The 23,828-nt window shown below is 41.8% G+C and overlaps 1 protein-coding gene across 1 annotated transcript; it reads right to left on the reverse strand.

Moving 5' to 3' along the window:
* Nucleotides 1-1,015: 1,015 nt before the first annotated feature.
* On the reverse strand, nucleotides 1,016-16,552 carry LOC142750840 (cystine/glutamate transporter-like). Its single transcript, XM_075859816.1, has 12 exons — nucleotides 16,217-16,552; nucleotides 13,342-13,468; nucleotides 12,629-12,744; nucleotides 10,367-10,492; nucleotides 9,009-9,108; nucleotides 7,252-7,296; nucleotides 7,030-7,153; nucleotides 6,206-6,309; nucleotides 4,313-4,409; nucleotides 3,789-3,938; nucleotides 3,516-3,693; nucleotides 1,016-2,345 (listed from the first exon to the last, which is right to left on the reverse strand). Exons 1-12 carry the CDS (start codon nucleotides 16,434-16,436, stop codon nucleotides 2,281-2,283), a joined length of 1,452 nt encoding a protein of 483 aa, XP_075715931.1. The 5' UTR covers nucleotides 16,437-16,552; the 3' UTR covers nucleotides 1,016-2,280.
* Nucleotides 16,553-23,828: the final 7,276 nt, after the last annotated feature.

Genomic DNA, 23,828 nt, shown 5'->3' on the forward strand with positions numbered 1-23,828 from the left:
TTTTTTTTTCCCTCTTTTCACCAGATTTGTGTGCTCTTTTATCTTTGAATGTGTAAATATCAGATTTGTAAATAAGGGCTTGTTTGAGGAAAAAAAAAATTCTGAATCCTAGTTTTTGCTGTGTGTTATTATTTCCTAGTTTTATTATTGCCTTAGGGACTTCTTACACGACCCAACATGGGCTGTAGAAATGAGCGCCGATCAATGAGACAGTTCTTTGATCTGTGCTTGTTTGCGCCTTTCACAAGGAGCCGGTATAGGGGCGAGCACTCGTTACTCCGATCACTCGTCCCCATACATTTCCATCATGTCGGCAGCGCGTCTCCCTGTTTACACACCAGGATCTGCGGCACACAGAGCGGATACGCTGCACGCTTTTATGCAGCGTATCTGCCCCGTGTGAACACTGCTAACTCTTGTTTGGTTGGAGCCTCCACAGTCCTCGATCCAGCCCTAAATGTTAGTCCCATTATCCAAAAAGTTTTGTCTCAAGCCCTCATCCAAAATTGTTGGAAGTGCACAATATTCAGGTGTTGGTAGATAATCCAGTATAGAGCAGTTAATGAATTGAGAACTGTGAACACAACACCGGAGCAAGGTTCATGTCATGACATAAGCGACCACTAAAGTCCATGTCACTACAAGCCTCAATTACCAGTCTGGCAATCAGGACCTCAACCCCTCGGGATGTAATGAACAAACATTCACATTGGACTGGAGGGAACTTTGTAAATCCTCAGTTTACGACAGCCTTGCTTCAGTCCAGTAATTACCAGCAGGGCTGGCCTTAGGGGTGTGCGACCTGTGCCATTGCACAGGTTGCATCACTTCAGCAGGTGGAAGGGGACGCTGTGCTGGCTCGCTTCCCCTGCTCGTTTCAGAAGCGCCCAGGCCCGGCAAATTAGCAGCCACCTCTCCACCCGGGCGCTTCTTCACCTAATGGCATCACTACTGCTGTAGCAGAAATAGCGACTGCTAGCTGCCACACCGGTTTTGAAGGTGCCTGTGCCGCCGTGCACCGCTGTGGACGGGGATTCCACTTCAGGAGTTGCCCCTGATGTCACTGTCCATATATGGACAGAGACATCAAGCGGAGCGCTCCACGAGCAGCTTCCCCGGCCACAGGGGGATTCCGCTCAGGGAGCTACGTTGGTGCCATCTACAGGAAGGGGGGTGGTGCTAACTACAAAGGGGCTGTGTGGCACCATTTACAGGGAGAATCTGAGCGGCGGGCTGATGGTCATTTTACTGTGAATGGCGGGCTGATGGTCTTCAATTAGTTTCCACCACTGAGCTCCAATTCAAATGAATAGGAGGCAGAATACCTGCGGCGCTCGTTTGGAGCTTATTTGCCCGCGTCTTTTGCATTCGCTTCAATGACTTAAAAAAAATGAAAAAACAAAAGGTCAAACAAGGCTGGCATTTTGAAGCAGATTTTTTTTGCCTTTATATAAATAAAAAAAACACTGTGTGAACATACCCTACGAGTGTAATGCTTGTTTTTAGCTGTTTTCTGGGAAAAATTTTGGTAGGAGTGCCCTGAGGAAACTTTATTTTTCCAGTGGTGCCTCTGGTCTGAATAGGTTGGGAACCTCTGTAGTAGGCTACAGGATCACGCTGGCTGACGCAAGGATCTCGTCTTGGAGCAGCTCAGTACGTCGTGGGAACGGGGCCTAGGTGAATAAAATATTTTTTTGTTTGGGGGCACTGTCTACAAGGGGGAGGTGGGGCTGTGTGGCAGCCAGGGGAATTATACTGTGTGGGGGCCACTAAGCGGACATACTATGAAGGAGTACTACAAGGGGTAATATACTATGTGGGCACAATTAGAGGACAAAATACTGTTATAATATATTATTATACTGCATGGAGGGGGTACTAAAGGGGCATTATACTTTTTGGTTTTATGGGGCATTTTTTTTTTTTTTTATCAGGGGGATGGGGCGCTGAAAGATAATTTTACACGAGGCGCCATCTATCTGAAGGCCGGACCTGACTACCAGCACACCGGTTTATTCAAATTTTTACCTTTTGCATTATCTATATTTGTTTTTCTTTTTGCAGCTCTTCCTTCTTGTATTCTGCAGGCTGTGGTACGAGAGGTTACCTGGCAGCAATAGTCTTCATGTCTGGGTGACTAACATTTGAGTACTTGTAACCCTATAATAATCTAAATTTGGATCAATAGAACCAGTTTAAACTCGGTCACTTTGTTTTTTATTCTATATGAGGTTGTATGTTGAGAATAGACCTGGTATCGCTTTTAACAAGATTCAATGACTAGTATGTCTTTATTTCTTGAGGGATAACTTCCATCAGCACTTGCATCTTCAATGTCAGGAGATCTGGAATAGTTTAAAATGTAAAAGCAAGAGAGACTTTTGATTAATAGCAGCGCGTTCCAGCACGTACCTCCCCCCCCCCCTTAGCTCAGCAGGTTATGGATTCAGCAATACAAAACCATGGGAAGCAGGTAAGTCTTTCCTTTCAAAGATATGTCAACCTATGAGTATTACTTAACTTTTCAGGGTTAACCTATGTATAAACTGTAGTCACTCTGTAAAAACATGATTTATCCTGTACTGATCCTGAGTTACATCCTGTATTATACTCCAGAGCTGCACGCACTATTCTGCTGGTGGAGTCACTGTGTACATACATTAGATTACTTATCCTGTACTGATCCTGAGTTACAGCCTGTATTATACTCCAGAGCTGCACTCACTATTCTGCTGGTGGAGTCACTGTATACATACATTACTTATCCTGTACTGATCCTGAGTTACATCCAGTATTATACTCCAGAGCTGCGCTTACTGTTCTGCTGGTGAAGTCACTGTGTACATACATTACATTACTTATCCTGTACTGATCCTGAGTTACATCCAGTATTATACTCCAGAGCTGCACTCACTATTCTGCTGGTTGTCATGGGAAACAATTGAGGCGGTTGCGGTCAGACACATCACTAACAACTGAGCTCCTATAATGAACGGGTGGAAAGGCAATTTTTCCTACGTGAGATTATTGTACAGTGACTAGTATAAAGACAGTCCCACAGAATATACCTTTCTTACGAGGCACTGTGGTCCAATGGCTTCGAAGGTCGTATGATAGGGCAAAAGGGGGCAAATGCCCTATGGCCTCCACCACCCTCCTTAGGACTTCTCACAGCAACTATAAATCTCTCTTACTTGGAAACCTTGGATTGGTAGACTCAGCACTGTTAGGCAGCATACGTTGGTATCATTGTGGCACCATGTAGTTCTGTTATATGGTTGCATTATTTTGTGCATTGTAGGGCAATATTATTTGAACACCAATAAAAAAAAAAAAAAAAAAATCCAGGTACCTTACAGAACCCCTAATCCAGCCAAGGTAAAACTAATTTTCCGCCTTCCCCAAAAATTAGAAAGGGGTCCCATTTATGTTTTTCACGGGGACCACCGCCAATATTAATCCATTTTTGCTTAGAAGACAAAAACAAGAATGTCCAAAAACCATGTCCTACTTACTGAAGATTTTCCTGAAGCTCTGGGGCAGTCGCTGCTTCTGAATAGTTAGGTAATACACTGGTAGGCCACTTAACGTGATGAGGCATCCGATGCCGGTATTCACTGGGTCAGAGTATAGAGACATTGCCACAATGAAGAGGCACATTGTGCTGAACACAATGGGTATGATGAGCGGAACCTTAAAAAAAAAAAAGGGGCACAGATGGTCAACACGTACCCCCCCAAAACCGTTCAAGGTAGAAATACAGCAGTTTGTGGCGTGATGCAACTGACCTTAAAGGGTCGAGGTAGATCAGGATATTTTCGACGATGAAGAATTAGGCCAAAGGTGACTAATCCCATAAAAAGCCAACGGGAAAAGCTGTAGAAGTTCAAGAGTCCATAAAGGTCCCCAATACCAATCATAAGGAAAACCAGCGGCATCTGCAGAAAAAATACAGACTTGTAAAATATTTGGACGTCTGCTGCATAGCTGTAGTAATGCGAAAATATATTTAGGGTCCAGAGGTGTAGCTTCTGGGCCCCAATGCCTAGTCTATAACAGGGCCCCCAAACTAGCACGTCATTTACAGCACTGGTCTCATATGGGAAAGTGGGAACTTTTTGGGCCCAAGTGGAATGGCTACTACCTCTGCACCCCCTATAGCTACGCCCCTCTAAGGGTCAAATGGCCTAGAGGGGAGAGATGACAAGCCAAAAATGCTCCAACTTAGCTCAGCCCAGGGTGTGGAGTGGTGAACAAGTTATTACAACCCCCCCCCCCCCCCAACAAAAAAAAAACATCCTGTATATCATACCATTAATAACAAGGCTGGAAGAGGTGTGTGTCTTCTGACGTGGATCATCGAGAACAACTTAGGCCAATGCCCTTCCCTGGAGGCCGCAAAAAGCATCCTAAAAATGAAACGCAATATGCAATGAGCTTCATCCCTCCAGCACGCAATGTCTGGACTGGGAGGGGACTACATGTGGCCCTCAATGTCTTTCTGTGTGGCCCTCGGCAAGATGTGCACTTACAAAGCCTATGTTTCGCCTGCCCTGCGATGTACACAAAGGCATGCCCAGCCGAGTACAGATAGTTTTGTTTGGAATGTTCCTTCAAAAAGAGATACACTGTGCAGGGGAGGAGCATAGTACTTTTTTTATTCTTTTTTATTTTGTGTGTCATGCTCCGCCCCTACGGGTCCTGCACTAGTCCAAACATAGTGTATCAGTTTGGCTCTGAGTGTTCCTTTAAAGCACATTGACATTCCGCTGTTGAATATAGAAGTAATTAGCGATGTCACGATACCAGAATTTGGACTTGGATACCGATACTTTGTGTAGTATTGCGATTTCGATACCAATTCGATACTTTGCCAACAGTAATAAAAAAAAAAAGTTCTTCCATTTTCTGATGTGAGGCGCGTGGTGTGATGATGAATTTAACCTCCATGTGATTCACATTAATAGTAATTAACCCCATCATGTTTCTCAGTCATAATGGGTTAATTTGTAAGGAACATGATGGAGTTAATTACTATTAATTTGAGGCACATGGATTCATCACACCTCGTGCCTTACATTAATAAGTGAAAGAAAGAAGTATTTATTTAATTTTTTTACAGCGTACAAATCATAAATGACACAAAAAAATTGTTGTGTAGGTTATTACGGCCGCGCCAATACCGAATGCGTATATTTTATGTATTGAGACTTATTTTGAGGTTTATTGTAAAAAAAAAGGTGTATGTGTATTTTTTTAAATTTTAATATTACTTTGTTTTTACTTTTAAACTTTTACGTACTGGCATATATATATATATGCCAGTACTTTGGCCTGTGTACGGATAGTACACAGGCAGATGTTAGGACTTATCTAAGTATGCCCTAACAGGAAATATGGTCAGACAGCTCTGGGGTCCTTCAATGGGCCCTGGGCTGTCTGCCCATATATGGTGTGTCCCTCAATCGCGTCACAGGGATTCCTGACGCGATCCAAGGGACATCCCACCATTCTCATTTTCCTCTTGAACGCTGCAGTCAGCTTTGATCGCAGCATTCAGGAGAATAGCAACTGAGATGAGAGGTTTCTCTGATCTCCACCGCGGGGCTGCGACTGTGTAATACAGCCATTGCCCCACTCTTGACAGGAAGTGTGCGCGCGGTCAGCATGAGGAGATGCGGCCAACGCTGCACTAATGAGCGGCAGTTCAAGCACTGAAGACAGAACATGGGGGTGTTTTGTAGTGCGCCCACCGTGTTCTGTCTTCAGTGCCGCCGCTCATTTGTGCAGCGCCGGCCGCATCGCATCATCCTGACGGCGCGCACATGTCAGGACTCAGGAGCGGGACAGTGGCTGTATTGCAGCCCCTCTCTCATACATTCATGTGTTACTATCGAAATACATGAAATAACGGTATCGGACCGTTTGGGGGTGCACAGTATCGAAACAGTATCGAAGTTTCGATGCATCATGCATCCCTACAAGTAATTACATGGTGTTTTTCCAGAAGATCCCAAAAGTAGATCCGAAGCTTTAAAGTATATGATGAACTAGGATCCTGCACACACACAAGATCTATTCAAAAGTGTGAAACCCTAAAAATTATGTGCACTTGTCCTCGTAAGCCAGCAGTCTGGTCCCAAAATCATGAATGGTTACCAAGTAAAATGCCCAAAATAAAGGACCTTGGCTCTAGTTCACATACCTGGACGAAGCAAAAATTCCACCATTCAGGGCCCCAAAACACGACATGGCCACCAGTATGGAGATCAGAGGGGAGATTTGTTGCAGAGTATGTTCAGCGAAGCTCTTACAGGAGAAAAAGTGGAGTATTAAATACTGCCGATACAGGATGATTCTTCCAGTACAATCTCTTTCCTTTTAACACCAAATCCTTTTTAGGTTAAAAATGATTAACATCATAATATATATGTATAGTGCTCATAGCGCCAGTTTTCTGGTACAGAGTTCCAAATCCCCTGCTTCCCTTCACACAGCCATGGAGTGAAATGATAAAATCACTGGCTTCCTGCAGTCCCCACTAGAGATAGCTCACTGCAGACGGATTGATAATTTACTATGTGATTGATTAAATCTGTATGCAGTAAGCTCCCCCAAGTGGTGGCTGCAGGTAGCCAGAATTTTATCACTTACCTCTGTGTCTATGCAGGGTATTTGGAGCTCTGTATCAGAATAATGGAGCTCCGACTGCTATTAAGATACATTATGAAATTAATCCATACAGAATTTAAAAAAATATTTTATACTATAAGCTGGTCATAGACCATATATTTTATCAAGCTGATCCTATACATTTAGTCATGTGAAGAGGATGGATTTGTCCTGTTGTTTCCCTACAGATAAGTAAAGCCAGAAGTGTCTGGCGGCTGCTGATCTTCCATTGCTCCTTTAATAGGTACATATGGCCAAGCTGGACATGTTAAAACGTACAATGATGGCCGACAGTAATAGTATGGGCAGCGCTGCATCCAGTATGCTTTGCGCTATATCATAATTGACAACACTCACAATGGCCACAGCCTCCGAGGTCAGAACTTCACTGGTTGTCAGGATGGTGTAATAGGAGACATTAGTGAGCAGGTAGCAGATGGTGACGATGATAAGTGACACGATCACAGTGATCGGGATATTCCTGGAAACAAAACATAAGTTAAATGTTGCTCCTATCGATATTTATAAAGTTCGTTCTGTCTCTCGGAAAGTTTTTTTTATAATTCCCCAGTGACTTACCTCTCTGGGTTTATAATTTCTTCTGTAACAAAGGTAATGTAAAACCTGGGGGGGAAAAAGTAATAAAATGTCAAAAATGCCTAGTGTTTGTGGCCAACCTGGAGGAAGAAATAATCCCTTGCAAAAGCATTCACACAGATAGGTGCAGTTCACACTTTGTGGTTTTGAGGCTGTTTTTTTCATGCATTTTGTTTTTCTTTTGGGGCTTATCAGGAGGCGAAGATAAAATTGTTTGTGCTGGTGTAAAGCATTTATTTTGCCATGATCCAGCGCTGTCTGTCCCTGCCGATATGAGTCTCTTGGTGGGATGTCAGGTGGTGCTCACGCTGGGCGCTCTATTTGAATTTCTGGTACACTGGCCTCAGTGGCAGTTCTTACGTTTTTTACCCTCTCCTGGTTGTGTCTCTTCCTGTCCATGGTTTAAGCTTGATCTAGTGTTGACCCGGTATATTCTGGACTACTGTTTGGATTATTCTTTGTACTGCAAACCTGGCTGTGCTACATCTCCTTTGTTGAACCCTAGACTGTCTGGCTACCCTATTGCCTACCGCCTCACTACTTCATGCCCGGCTCTAATGCATCTCTATTGCTGGATCCTGGACTGCCTGGCTACCCTCCTGTTCATAGCACAAGTACTACGTACTCAGCCCTGCTATTCCGCTACATCATACTCCTGGTACGTGTATAGATTATTCTTTGTTGTAAGCAAAAGCAATAATCGTATCTCCAACCTTCCCTACCTGCTCTGGTTCACCTATTGCTAATGCATATCCAGAGATAAGAACTACTGAGTTGCCCAGCAGTTGTATGTCCTGGCGCCAACTGAATACTTTAGACCCTTACTGAAGTCAAGAGAAAAGGGGCGCTAAAGGTGAATTGTGCTGCCCGGTAGGTTCTAGCACTGGATATCATAAGAAATGGATCAGAACAGCTGGACAACAAACCGTTACATGTAACCTCTTTCTGTCCATCATAATGATGTCTGCTGATGTAAATTTTCTTGATTGCGATTCCCATTGAATTCAATAAGAACGGTTTTGATTTCCAGTTCTGACCATCAGTTCTTTTCGGGTGATAAACGCTGGAAATGTTTAGGAGGTTGGAACAGGTCTTTATAATTCTGAAATCAATTATATTCACCACTGGAGCCAATCATCAGCTTTCATTTCACGCTTTGAGTCTATGGCACATTTTGTACATCGTCGATGTACCACACCCATTTACAGATGGCTGTTTAAACACAATGCTAACGCAATGAGAAGAGTTGGGATGGGACAATTGATGGTTTAGCTCAGTAGTCACCCATAGTTAAATTAGCCCTAAAGTATAAGGCTGGGTTCACACGACCTATTTTCAGACGTAAACGAGGCGTATTATGCCTCGTTTTACGTCTGAAAATAGGGCTACAATACGTCGGCAAACATCTGCCCATTAATTTGAATGGGTTTGCCGACGTACTGTGCAGACGACCTGTTATTTACGCGTCGTCGTTTGACAGCTGTCAAACGACGACGCGTAAAAATACAGCCTCGTCAAAAGAAGTGCAGGACACTTCTTTGGAAGTTTTTGGAGCATTTTTCTCATAGACTCCAATGAAAACAGCTCCAAAAACGGACGTAAAAAACGCCGCGAAAAATGCGAGTTGGTCAAAAAACGTCTGAAAAGCAGGGACTGTTTTCCCTTGAAAACAGCTCTGGATTTTCAGACGTTTTTGGTCACTACGTGTGCACATACCCTTACAGAACAGAACCACTTACCAGCCTCCAAAGGCAAACATTCCTGAGTAAAACGCCAGTGGAATTTTGTCGAGAGCCAATGAGCTTGTATCAAACGCATCCTGGAAGTTCTCGGTCTGTCCTGCAAATTTAATATGTCCAACAATATAGAAAAATATTTAATGGTGCAGATTAAAAAAACATGTACCCTCCCCCCTTCAACCCACTGCTCAGTAAGGAAAAATACTACTTCTTCCAGCTCTGAAGATAAGCATCCAACTTATTCTGCACAAAGCAGGGGGCAGTAGTGCTGATGGAGCTTCCTCTGCAGAATAGGACGTGATCATGTTGGGGCCATACAAGAGTATGCAAATTCTTCATGGTCCTCTCTGCCTGATGCTGGGCAGCTGTTTGAACCCATTCATTAGGGAAATTTACAAATCTCCGAGCAGTGCCAAATGCACTCTATTGAGCCTTTTTTCATTTAACTTTTCTAAGGACTTAGATACAATTGAAAGCACTGGCTGCCCCAGGAATGGCCGCAGTAACATAATGGCATAATGTGGGCTTCTGGTTGTGCACCCAATATATAGGTTCTAACAGGATCGGCCTTACATTGGATGGTGCCCTGTGTGGTACCTTCTGTTGGCACCCCCTCCCTCCATATGGTTTGCTGTCATAGGGCGTAGAAAGAACCATACCAAAACAGAGCCTAAGTGCCATACAATATAAAATACTGTATGGCCCAAATAACCGTGTCATATTCTGGCCAAATAACACTTCCATACAGTTGCCTAAATAAAAATGCTATACAGTGCCGATACTACCATGGAGTCTAAAAATAATATACTGTACAATTCCTACGTAAATACCACATACAGTGTTTAAATAATACCGCCATACTGTGAATAAATAACAGCCCCATACATAAAGCAATCTAGTAACGGTACTATACAATGTCGAAATAATACTTCTATACAATTCATATTGAGATTCATAGTGTGCCAAGCCTTATGAGTGGCCACTTTACGCAGGGGCCGTTGATGTGCCTTGTTTGACCACACAGGTCACACACCCCATAGGCCGGCCCTAGGGTTTACCGGCATAGGCAGAGATATGAATTATTAGATTGCCTGTATAGTGTTGTCTAAGGCTTGTGGCTAGCCAACCACTTGCGTAACACACTTCCACATAGCCTTTGTTTAAATTAGTCATACTATGTGATGTTTTTGCAAATAGTTTTTGAAGCCTTTTCCCTAATTTTTTCATATAAAATGAATTTTTGTTGTGCCTTAAAAGGCATGAAAAATGAGTATACATGTGATCTTCCAGATCTTACCACACACCTTTGGGGTTGTCTATGGCTAAGGCCCTGGTTTGTATATACACACATGGCTTACCTCTTGCTAAAGCCATCATTCCAGGTATTATAATCAGTCCAATAGCCACTAACTTTAGAGCTGTAAAAGCGGTCAGGAGATTTGCTGACCAGCTAACGCTCCAGCAGTTCAGCGCAATAATGAATGCTGCAGAGAAAGAGAGGTCATATCATAAAGATGTGTCTGCCCCTTTAAAATGTACCTGCCATACGATTAAAGGGCAATACCAGCCACACATGATATTAGCATCAATGGTGAAGTCAACATTTCTAGTTTCTCCTACGAGTTCATGTTACAAATTAGAAAAGAGAAATAAATCATGTCTCAGGGTGGAGCACAATTTTTATATTATTATTATCATGGGAGGAGCTTTCTCTTCTGCTCATTGTCGCCCTCTGCTGAGAAGAAAAGACAACTGTTCTGTTTCAGATATATTCAGTCAAATTCAGCGATTGGCATGATAAACTGACTAGAATATCCTTACTATAGCACTACTATACTAACATAACTGCTATAGTAAGTTGTAAGCTCATATGGATAGAAATCTCCCTTCTATTATATCTTGCCATAATTTATATATACATATAGTTACTCTATAAATGTTTGTAAATGAACCTGATTTGTGTTTATATATATTTTGTTTTGCACTGTAAAACACCACTAAATGTAATGATGCTACATAAATTACCAAAAATAATTATTACTGCCACAAAGCAAATATTTAACTACTATAATACTGCCCCCTAGGTACAAGAATATAATTAATATAATACTGCCCCCTATATACAAGAATATAACTACTATAATACTGCTCCTATATACAAGAATATAACTACTATAATACTGCCCCCTATATACAAGAATATAACTACTATAATACTGCCCCTATATACAAGAATATAACTACTATAATACTGCCCCTATATACAAGAATATAACTACTATAATACTGCCCCCTATATACAAGAATATAACTACTATAATACTGCCCCCTATATACAAGAATATAACTACTATAATACTGCCCCCTATATACAAGAATAACTACTATAATACTTCCCCTTTATACAAGAATATAACTACTATAATACTGCTCCTATATACAAGAATATAACTACTATAACACTGCTCCTATATACAAGAATATAACTACTATAATACTGCTCCTATATACAAGAATATAACTACTATAATACTGACCCCTATATATAAGAATATAACTACTATAATACTGCCCCTATATACAATAACTACTATAATACTCCCTCCTATATACAAGAATATAACTACTATAATACCGCTCCTGTATACAAGAATATAACTACTATAATACTGCCCCATATATACAAGAATATAACTACTATAATACTGCCCCCTATATACAAGAATATAACTACTATAATACTACCTCCTATATACAAGAATATAACTACTATAATACTGCCCCTATATACAAGAATATAACTACTATAATACTGCTCCTTATATACAAGAATATAACTACTATAATACTACCTCCTATATACAAGAATATAACTACTATAATACTGCCCCTATATACAAGAATATAACTACTATAATACTGCTCCTTATATACAAGAATATAACTACTATAATACTAATCCAATATACAAGAATATAACTACTATAATACTGCCCCAATATACAAGAATATAACTACTATAATACTGCCCCCTATATACAAGAATATAACTACTATAATACTGCTCCTATATACAAGAATATAACTACTATAATACTGCTCCTATATACAAGAATATAACTACTATAATACTGCCCCTATATACAAGAATATAACTACTATAATACTGCCTCCTATATACAAGAATATAACTACTATAATACTGCCTCCTATATACAAGAATATAACTACTATAATACTGCCCCTATATACAAGAATATAACTACTATAATACTGCTCCTATATACAAGAATATAACTACTATAATACTGCCCCTATATACAAGAATATAACTACTATAATACTGCTCCTATATACAAGAATATAACTACTATAATACTGCCCCTATATACAAGAATATAACTACTATAATACTGCCCCTATATACAAGAATATAACTACTATAATACTGCCCTATATACAAGAATATAACTACTATAATACTGCCCCAATATACAAGAATATAACTACTATAATACTGCTCCCTGTACACAAGAATATAACTACTATAATACTGCCCCTATATACAAGAATATAACTACTATACTCCTGCTTGGAAAGAGAATATATACATTACTTACCAATGCCAATAGCACTGATGATCTTGACAGCTATGGCCGGTGCGTTGCAAGGTACAAATAAAGGTTCTATTAAGTAGCGTCCAAATGCTAAACAGACCACGGCGATATTTGCTGGCCTGGAAACCATCACAACAGTAAGACTCGGATCGGGAACAGATATTACATCTCCACAGTTTTATTAGTGATCCACAAATTCATTACAGTGAGCTGAACAAGGACGGTATAATTGGCACCAAGTCAAAGTGCAATCATTACATATTGAAAAGTTCTACAACTTTCTAATTTTTCAGTTCCTCACTATTTTTAGGATCTTTGCTTATTGCCAGTGAGTGGGAACATTCTTGTTTATATTCTGAGCCTGGATATTGGTGCTCTAGATACAACTGTAGCAAAACCTCTGCTGGTCTGTATAATCTTTCGACCTGCGGATGTAATAAAGAATGTTCCCATTCACTCAGAGCAAGCAGAGATCTAGAAAATGGTAATGAATTGATAGTTATTAAACTTTTTTTTGCATAAAAAAGGAGATCTCTGAACATCACAATTCAAATAGTCTAATAACATAATATACATTCACTACCGGACCCTGTACTATCACACCTTTTGTTATCTTAAACCCCGCCCCCTCTTGTAGCCACACCTCTTTACATAAACATAGGAAGAACATGTATGAGAATGAGAAAACACATATGTCTGTGTTAAGAGAGCGTTACCGGATCATGACAAATTCGGCCCATAGTCGTAGGAAGGCTGGGACAGGACCGAGGGTCTCCAGTAAATAGGTGTAGTGCCCACCGGACTTTTTGATAGTGGTGCTCAGGTCTGCATAACACAACGCTCCTAGAACACAAACAGAGAATGAAGGTCATTAGGATCCCATACAACGGTTAGTAGGGTGAAGAAAATGTGTTCTATTATTTTATATTAAATTGTGCTTAAAGGGGTTGACTAGTTTGGATAATCCTTTTTTGGTTAGAAGGGTCCTCCGATAATAAATTGATCACAGGGTGTCCTATTGCTGGGACCTCCAGCGATCAACTGTAAACTATGAGGGATCCTGGCAGCAAGTGTTCAGCTTCCCTGCAGCGCCACCACAGGAGAAATCGAGCATTACATGGTGCTTCTTAATATCAATGGGATGTATGTGTAATGCACTGACATGTTGGGTGATCGGGTAAACGAGCGTTCATTTGAATGCTCAGTCCCGACCATTGTCCTGTGTGACAGCGCAACGATCAGCCGATGAACGAGCAAACGCTCGTTCATCGGCTCATCTGGTCTTTTATGCAGAAATAAAAATCATCGTTGTCGGCAGCACATCTCTGTGTAATCAGGGAGATGCGCTGCTGACATGATGAAAAAACGTATGGGGACAACGATCGGAGTAACGATTGCAAGGTCCCTATATCTAAGCAATCATTGCACCGTGTGAAAGGAGCAAACAAGCGCTGATGAACTAGCTGTCTCGGTGATCGGCGCTCGTTTACATGGCCCATGTCGGGCCGTGTAATAGGACCCTTTACTATTAAATTTGGTCTTTTCAGGGCTGTTTCTTTTGTCAGCACGGCCGATTTGCCATTGGCACCACCCAGCACCTGGGTCACACCCAGTCAGTCCCTCTCTAATTGCGCCCCTGGTGTAGGGCATACAGATTGCTTTCTGGGGCTCTACAACCGTTACCCTTTCAAAAAAAAAAAATAAGCATATAAAATTGCAATCTTCAGGTCTATTGTTGGGTCCAGGAAGTTTTGCAACTGGGGCAAAAGAGTCACCCTGTCAAGAAAGGACCCAAAATAGGGAGGTGGCCAATGCCATTGTTTTGGGTTGGTCATCCGTGGGCCATTACAGACACCTTCAACAGCTCATGGCCAACATGCAGTTTAGCTGGCAGATGCCAAGCCATGAAGCTGTGTGGCCCCCTCGGATCCCATTGTGCAGCTCTTATCCCCATCTGGTCATTATTTACATATCAGGGTCATCTAGAGTTCCCTCCAAAATTATTTTTTAATTTTAATTTATTTTTCCCGTCTTGTACTCTTATTTGCATCGACTTGAGGAGGAGTCCGGTCTGGAGTTCATATAAATTTCAAGCTGAGCGTTTGTTATGAAAACGTTTTGGCAGAAGAAGAAAAGTCGAAGCCGAGAGCAGCTGTCTGACCTGCGAGCGAAGAACAAAAATTTCACAGGGGGGGGCTCAACGAAGTGAAGGCATGATCATTTATCTAACATCACCCCAGAAAGAAAAATCAACAGTATATGACTGCACTTTAAAAACTTTCTGAAAAGTTAAAAAAATTGGTTATTTTTAAGATGTCCCCATACGCTTATCTGCTATTGTTTTCTTCACCGCTCGACTAAATTTTTTTTTTTACGCTCTTCACCTTTAGGGTATGTTCGCACGCGTTTTACGCCTCGAATTACGCCTGAAAAACGCCCCTAATACGCCTACAAACATCTGCCTATTGCTTTCAATGGGAATTACGATGTTCTGTTCCCACGAGCCTTTATTTTATGCGTCGGTCAAAATACGGCGCGTAAAATGACGGTTCGTCAAAAGAAGTGCAGGACACTTCTTGGGAGATTTTTGGAGGCATTTTTCATTGACTCTATAGAAAACGGCTCCAAAAATGGCAGTGAAAAACGCGAGTCGTTAAAAAACAGTCTGAAAATACGGAGCTGTTTTCAAGGGAAAATAGCTCCTGACTTTCAGACGGTTTTTTAAGCCACTCGCGATTTTCGCTGCATATTTTACGGCTGTTTTTGGAGCCGTTTTCTATAGAGTCAATGACAAATGCCTCCAAAAACGTCCCAAGAAGTGTCCTGCACTTCTCTTGACGAGCCGTCCTTTCACGCGCTGTATTTCGACAGCGACGCGTAAAATAAAGGCTCGTGGGAACAGAACATCGTAATTCCCATTGAAAGCAATGGGCAGATGTTTGTAGGCGTATTAGGGGCGTTTTTTTCAGGCGTAAGTCGCCTCGACTTATGCCTGAAAACACTGCGTGTGAACATACCCTCAGGGCACAGCTATGATTTTTAACTTCAGCTTAGCTGCATTGTCTATAGGGAATCTTGGGTAGTCTTAAATTTACTCTCCTGGTTTATCAGAGACTCTGGTTACTGCTTTGTCCATACCCCCATTAAAGTCAATGGGAGGTCAGAGAGACCAAACCGCCTGAAGAAAGGGTAGGACGCTTTTTCCCCCATGAGCGTTTTTTTCTGCTTGCGGGAAAAAACTCCCTTACTGTAATAATTTTCAGCCGTTTTTTTGGCGCGTTTTTTTCCAAAAACAGCGCCAAAAATCTAAGTCTGACAGTGTGAACAGGGCCTTACCGCTAACGGGCAAAATCCACCTGGGAAAAAAAGCAGATCTGCCTCCCATTGAAGTGCGCGATTTTGGCGCTGATTCGGACACGGTTTCTGTGTAAAAAACTCTGTATGAACTGACCCTAACACTTGCACCTAGTCCCTGGTGCCAGAGAGGGCCTAAATACCCTTTTGCCTTATAAGAAACCGGAAGATTTAAAAAATGGCACATGGTAGGTGGGCAGACTACATGAGGGAATGCATGAAGTTGGATGTACTCACCACACATAGAAAGAATACCAGAGGCCACCCAGACCATGAGGGACAGTCCTATATTACCAGAGTTTTTCAGGACCCCCTTAGGAGATATAAAGATGCCACTTCCGATGATTGTCCCAATGGTCAAGGAGATGGCTCGGACCAAGGTAATCTTCTGCCTCAGAAAAACAGCCCCCTCCATCCTCTGGCCCCCATCTCCTGAAGTGTCCCGAGAAGCCCCCATCCTGGCGTATAGCGAGAGCTGCCTGTTCAGCCAGCTCTTCTCTCTCTTTCGATGTGAATGTTCAGTGAAGAGTCAGGGGTGTTTTACAGGAGTTTAAAAACAAGTCTTCCTCTCTGTGTATCCCGGCCCCTGATCACAGCCCCCGTGTTGCAGGAAGCCAAAATAAAAAAAGTCCAAGTCTCGCTGCTGGGTCATTCATAAACAAGACGGGTCCAGACCTACAGTTCAGTCCAGATATGGAGGAACTCTGATGAAGTAACTAAAGATTTTTTTTACATGCTACATACACCCTTAAAGGGGCCTCCGGGAATATTTTTTATTAATTAGTTAATTTATGTTTTGTTTTTGAAAGATTCTTATGAATAGATTAAGATTCAAATGTTTGCTCCTGGCCCCTGCCACCCACTTTTGCCAGGGGTTATGTGACCGCATGGTCTAATGGGTCTAGCACTAAACATGTACAGCATAGAGTGATTGGGTGACACAGCTACGGGACTGATGGACATGAAATGCCATTGGACAACACCTCACCCGCAGGATTTTGTGACTAATGAAATGGGCACGGAGCAAAGTTTTCAAAAACATTAAAGTTTTTAAGCCACAACTTGTCTACAATGAATCTTATGCAAGAAGTTTTTGAAAAATCAAAGCGGGCCGCAGTTTTGAACAGGATTATACAAAGTCAGTATAATGTGACATCACAAATAAAACCAAACCTAAAGGGAAAGAATATAAAAAACCGAGTTACCCATTGAAGTTCTTACCGAACACAAAAGGAGAAGGGGGTTAGGACAGGTCTCAATTAAAATAGTTCGTCCCATCATGTAATTTTGTTATATTGCTGGGATATGCCATAACATTATCAGTGGTGGTCAAGTGAAGAGGGCACAGCGGGCAGCCAGGAGCGTCACTGTGCAGGTAACATCAATGAAGAGGCCGCCGTCTCTTGCAGCCCTTTCCTTCTGAGGATTAGTGGGGGTCCCGACGATCAGACCCCACTGATCAGTAAGCAGCATGCCATCAATTTCTATAACCTTATTATGATACGCCACTTTCTATCGGAAACTAATAAAGGATCTACCACCGGAACCCCCCCCTTTTTTTTTTTTTTTAAATCAACAGGGTCCACGTTCATAAGGTTTGGATGACTGTTTATATATCATTTAAATAAACTTATATGCTGTGCACCTTTAAGGGTACGTTCACACTGAGGTTTTTTTACACTTTTTTTGACGTGGAAACCGCGTCGGAAAACGTACCAAAAAAAGGCCGAAAACTGAGCCGTTTTTTTATTCGCGAGCGGAAAAACGGCCTCGCGAGAAAAAGAAGCGACTCGCCTGATCTTTGGCCATTTAGGTCTCTGAGCGAAAGCGTATTTCGTTGCGTTTTTGCCCATCGGCGCTCAATGATCGCGGGCGAAAAACGCAGAGAAAAACTGCGTGCAGGCAGAGCATAATCTGCCTCAAAATTCCAAACGGAGGCAGATTTTCTGCCTGTAAAAAACTCTGTGAACCCAGCCTAAAGGGTGTGCATACTTTTACAACCATTTTCATTGCTCCAACGCATCTAAAATAATAAATAAAGCAACTTTACAAATAGTCTTCTTTAGAAATCTCTTCTTGTTTTGTGTATACAGCTTCTATGCAGACATGTCTCCATGGTAACAGACTACGACCAAACCCTGTGTAGTCTAACCCTGCAAATGTACTCTCTTCCATGTACTCTCTGTAGGCGATCAGGAGGGGATTGACTGAAGAAAAGCCTTTAAATCTTCCATTCATTTATATTTCTTTCTAGGGAAAGCTGTGTGACAAACAATATGGCTGCCATTGCAATTCATACACGGACTCTCACCCAACTTTCCTGGTGAACTTAATGACAATCGGCTTAGACATGCATCTCCTGTTTAGCTACAATTGCATATCTAGTTAGATTGGCCATTCATTAGCCTGGAAAAGCTGAGTGACAATCCCTGTGGAATCTGTAGTGGCGGCCATATTGGACGTTATCCTGTTTGCCAGATCTTAATGCAAATTTCCGAAAATTTTAGCAATCTCGTGTTCTGGATGCAAAGATTAATTGTGCCTCTGTGATCCCGGGAACAGTGGGGGCCTGAGAGGCTTTGTGCGACGCCGTCCGTCAGTGTTTCCTGGTCACTTTATGTTTGTGCATCTTACTCCAACCATCTGGAAGGAGAGACGCGCAGCCCTGTGTCCACATAGCGGGTTCTGTATTCTGCCAATTATAATCTCCCTGGGGTACAACTGCCCCATACAACAAAACAAGGAGATGTTTGTTACCGGAGACCGAGCGATCTTAATGACCAAGCACAAAAAATACGTTCCCCTCAGACCAAAATGACAAACTCGCTAATCCGCAGGGGGACAAAAATTTTGATTATATAGAATTGTAATAAAAAAAATAAAAACAAACATAAAAAAAAGCCTGCAGTTGTTTTCTTCTATTATTTTGAATAAAAACGTATTGACACAATGCGGTCGAAATGCGCTTTTGACGCGATTTTGATTAGGCTGCCCGTACCCGTAGCAGCGGTAGTGTACCACGATGAGGTTTTAGCCTGCGCGGCTTGTACAGGTGAAGCGTATGAAGCAATGTACTTCATCTGTACAAGGCACACAGTCCAAAACCGCAGCAATTTGTGGTAAAACCGCGGTTCTTGGCCACACAGCACACTATCGCCACACAGTCGCTACTGCACACTTAAAATGATGAAATTTGTAAAAATTAGGTTATGTTCACATGCAAAGTCAAAAACGTCTGATTTTCAGCCGTTTTCGAAGCTGAAAATGTTTTTGGGTTTTTTTTTAGGCGTTTTTTTCTGGACATTTTTAGAGCGGTTTTCCTATTGATACAATGAAAAACCGCTCCAAAAACGGGTCAATAAGTGACATGCTCCTTTTTACGGGCCATTTTTTACAATGGCGGCGCAAAGAAACGCCCCTTCCGATGAAAACGCACTTTTTCCCATTGAATTCAATGGGCAGATATTCGTAGGCGTTTAGCTAACGTTTTTTCAGGCGCATTTCGAGGCGTTTACGCTTGCATGTGAATAAACCCTCATAGCTTAAAATATCGAATTATATATTTATGAATATTAAGTTTTAAGATTTTTAATAATATTTTATTCGAAATTGTAATAATTAAAATAAATGTTCTAAATTACTTGGATATTTATCTTTTGGAAACCTAGTTAATATGGCCGACATTACAGCTCCCACCGCGGTTTTCACCCGGGAGTCATGAATAGCAGCTTTTCCTAATCGGATATCCATATGAGAGATTTGCTATCCAGGAGTTTTGGGAAGTTGGGTGGCGGAACATACGTGGCAATGTAAAAAGTGGTACCGAGGAAAAGTGGTTGCTATGGGCAACTGCTCTAATCAGATTCCAGCTCATTTTTCAGCAGCTGTTTTGAAAGTGAAAGAAGCCATCTGATTGGTAACTATGGGCAACGGCTTCACTTTTGATAAATCTTCCCCAATACGTATCAAGACCTAAAAAACAGATTGCGGGACATTTTAAGCCCCCGCCATTCCGCCGAGGAACAGCCCCCCCCCCACACACGGTCAGAAGCCCCCCATTTAATCATTGTAATAGATTGGTAGACGTTCGTAGTCAACGTAATAAACATAATATATATTAATAGAAACTAAAAAGGGAAAAAAAAACACAAAAAAAACGCAAGAATATATATCCCTATGGCCCTGAAATTTTTGATTTTTTTTAATTTCCTATACAAATACAGTAAAATATCTGAAATGTATCATTACTGTGACCTGATGGGTGCCGGATTATCAGATATTCTGGAGGATTGGACAGTCAGACATCGTATATAAAACTAATTTATAAAGAAAGAATTAAGAAGAAATTAAATTAATAATCCAAAAAAATACAAAAATTTGGTTCCATCCGCTGAACCCTTAGGGCATGTTCAATTGTCTGAAAATACGGAGCGGTTTTCAAAACGGCGGCGTAAAAAAAAACGTCGGAACAGAACACCGTTTTTCCCATTGAAATCAATGGGCATGTTTGGAGGCATTCTGCTTCCGATTTTTCGGCCCGAAAAGCGGACAAAAATAAGCCGTGTGAACATACCCTTAGGCCAAATGAACACGATGCGTATTACGTGCGGATATGCCGCGTGTCTTTTCATGCGGCAAATCCGCATTGTAATACAGTACTAGCAAAGGAAATGAGATTTCAAGAAATCTTATCTATGCGTTTTGGATTTTTTCCGCATGTAAATTGACCTGCGGTGCCTATTATAAAATTTGCAGCGTGTCAATTTATCTTGTGTTTCCGCTTGCGAATTGTATCGGACTTTAAAAAAAAAAAAAAAAGAAACAAAAATCGACAGCATAAAATTGCAACCTATTTCCGCATCAAAATGTAAAAACCACACCCAAAAAAAAACAACGCACTATTAGGTGCGGTTTGGATGCGGATTTTGTGCACCAAATTCCGCAACGTGTGCGTGTAACCCTAGAGATCATCACTGCTCGTGGCGGTATCTTGAAAGTTTTCACATTGGAATTTTTTCCGAATACAAAATGATCCTGTGAGTTTATATCACAAGTGGTATTACAGTATCGCATCCCCCCATTTCGGAGGTCCCCCTTCTGTCCAGACACCTATCAGACGTGTACAGCTGGGGGACGGGTGACCGGCTGTGCGATGTTTTACCAGGTGCACAATGGTGGGAAGAATCCACGTACAAAAGCAGCACCACAGAGGCCGCTATTACCACAGCTGGGAGAGTGTGGTCAGTGACACAGCCGGGCCCCTCAACTATGAACCCTCACATGTGGGGGACAATTGGCTATAGGCCAGAACTGTACTGTAGGAGTCTCAGGATACCTGCTATAATACTATTCGTTTAGGATATACAGTGTGACTCAGTAGCACAATAGTTGCTGCTATGAGAATATGCTCACCTAGGTTGATCCATTGTAACAAATCCAGCAGCTGTGTGGGCAGAACCTGGTCAAGAGGGGGGGGTTTCCAGCCTATAAATTTTTCCAGTCACTGACGGCAAGCAGAGATCCTAAAAAATTTGAAAAATTGAAGCCCAAAGTAGAAGAGCAAGTTGCAGAAATTTCCAGTTAATGTATAGGAGACTGGAGGGCACCCTTATTAGCAGATGTACCTACATTAAAGAGCTGAATAAGGCTTCGTTCACATCTGCGTCAGGGCTTCGTCTGAGCTTTCCATCATGGGAACCCATGAACGGAATCCAAAATGAAACAAACGGAAACCATAGGTTTCTCTTTACATCACCATCGATTTCAAAGGTGACGGATCCGGTGCAAACGGTTTCCATTTGTCACTGTTCTTTAAGGGTTCTGCCATTTGGATGGAATCAATACGGTAGTCGACTGTGGTATTCATTCCGTCAAAACAACGGAACCGTTAAACAACGGTGACGAATGGAAAACATTTGCCCCGGATCCGTCACCATTGGAATCAATAGAGATGCAAACGGAAACCTATGGTGTCCTTTTGTATTCTGTTTACGGGTTCCCCTGACGGAAAGCTCCGACGGAACCCACCCAGAGAGTCCCGACGCAGATGTGAACGAAGCCGAACGTTTTTTTTTCTGCACAGCCAATTACCGCTCGGCAAAGCCACACGCGTTTTACCACAAATTGTCACTGGGTTTTGGCTCACACGGCTTCCACAGGTAAAACAAGTTGAGAACTGATTGCCATAGCGGCTCCTTTCTGAAAGATGGTGAGGGGAATTTATTAAGACTGGGACTTAATATGGCAGTATTAATATAAAAAGCCACGGAAAAAAAATGTGCTGGCGTAGAGTATAAAGTATAGAGCAGGCTGACCTGGGCCGCGGGTGAGCCTGCCTCTCTCAAAAAGCCTCAACTTTTTAGAAAAAGTGCCATTAACAGCGGAAACGGTCAGAAAGGCAAAATTTGAGGCTTTTGATTTTTTTTTTTATAATTTTTATAATTTTCCTAACAACGACTGGACATAAGTGTAACGGATATGTACACTATTTAGTACACGGTTTTTTTTCTCCTGCACAGAACACATGAAAATTTACTATTTGACTGCTACAAAACAAAAATGATCTACGCTAGAGAACTTTTTAGTTTTTCACAATTTTTGCTTTATGGGGAAACAGCACCACCGTGTGGCCATGAAAGGAACAGCTAATTAAAAAAAAATCTCAGAACTACCAGGGTTCTCCAGTTTCTAGTAAATAACCATTATCTTAATAGCAATGACAACTCCCTTATGTACGTTTAGAGAAATAGATATTGTCGTATGATTCATTTTACGAAATGGTTAAAATTGGGCCACATTTCTCAAAATGGCGCACGGTATGATAGAAGGGAAGATTGCTTTCTTCTATTGGTCTTTTCACGCCCGGACGGTGGCTGCCGCTTACTTTCCCATTGCCAGTGTTGGGTGGTCACTGCCCAAAGCCTTCAGTTTCATAGACACATAAATAAACCGGCTCCTGTTGGGGCTCAATGGGGAAGATTTATGAAAACTGGTGCAAAGGAAAAGCAGAGCAGTTGCCGATAGCAACCAGATTATAATACTCATTTTTCAGGCGCCTTTTGGAAAAATAAAACGCAACCTAATTGGTTGCTATGGGCAACTGCTTGACTTTTTCTTTGCACCAGATTTGATAAACCTCTCTCAATGTCTCTTCCAGCTCGTATAAGCGATCCCGGCACCATAAGACCCCGTTCACACAGAGTTTATTGTAAGTGGAAAAATCTGCCTCAAAATTTCTTCAGGAATTTTGAGGCAGATTTTGACCTGCCGGAACTCTCTCTCTGCGGCATTTTTCGGCTTTCTCTGCTTCCAATTGAGGTCAATGGGAAGTCAGAGACGAAAACGTCCGGAGAAAGGGCATGACTATTCTTTTTCACCGTGAGCGGGAAAAAAACCGCCTCTGCCTTCCATCGAAATCAATGGGAAGTTTTTTGGTGCGGTATCCACATAAAAAAAAAACCACTAAAAAACTGTGTGAACAGGGCTTAAGGGAACGTCCAAATACTGCAGAATTTCCATCCGAATTTTCCGTGTGGAAATCCCGCTGCATATTACAGTAGCAGCAAAGTGTAAGTGATTTGAACAAATCTCACCTGCGTGTCGTGGAAAAAACATGCAGAAAATATGTCCGTAAATTGACGTGCGGATTTCTCTTGCGAAAATGCTGCAGAATTACCCCAGTGTTTGAACTCCACGCTGTTATATTAGTTTAGATCCAAAACCCAAATCAGATCCTTCAGTGGATAGCAGGGAATCCTTGCGAAAAAAGGTTTTAATGCCGCGATTTTACCATGACTTCCGGGCGACTAAAAGCCGCCATGCAGCCCAAGCTTAAAAGGAGGTTCTCCGA

This window comes from Rhinoderma darwinii, chromosome 3, assembly GCF_050947455.1.
Source record: "Rhinoderma darwinii isolate aRhiDar2 chromosome 3, aRhiDar2.hap1, whole genome shotgun sequence".
NCBI classification, from domain to species: domain Eukaryota; kingdom Metazoa; phylum Chordata; class Amphibia; order Anura; family Rhinodermatidae; genus Rhinoderma; species Rhinoderma darwinii.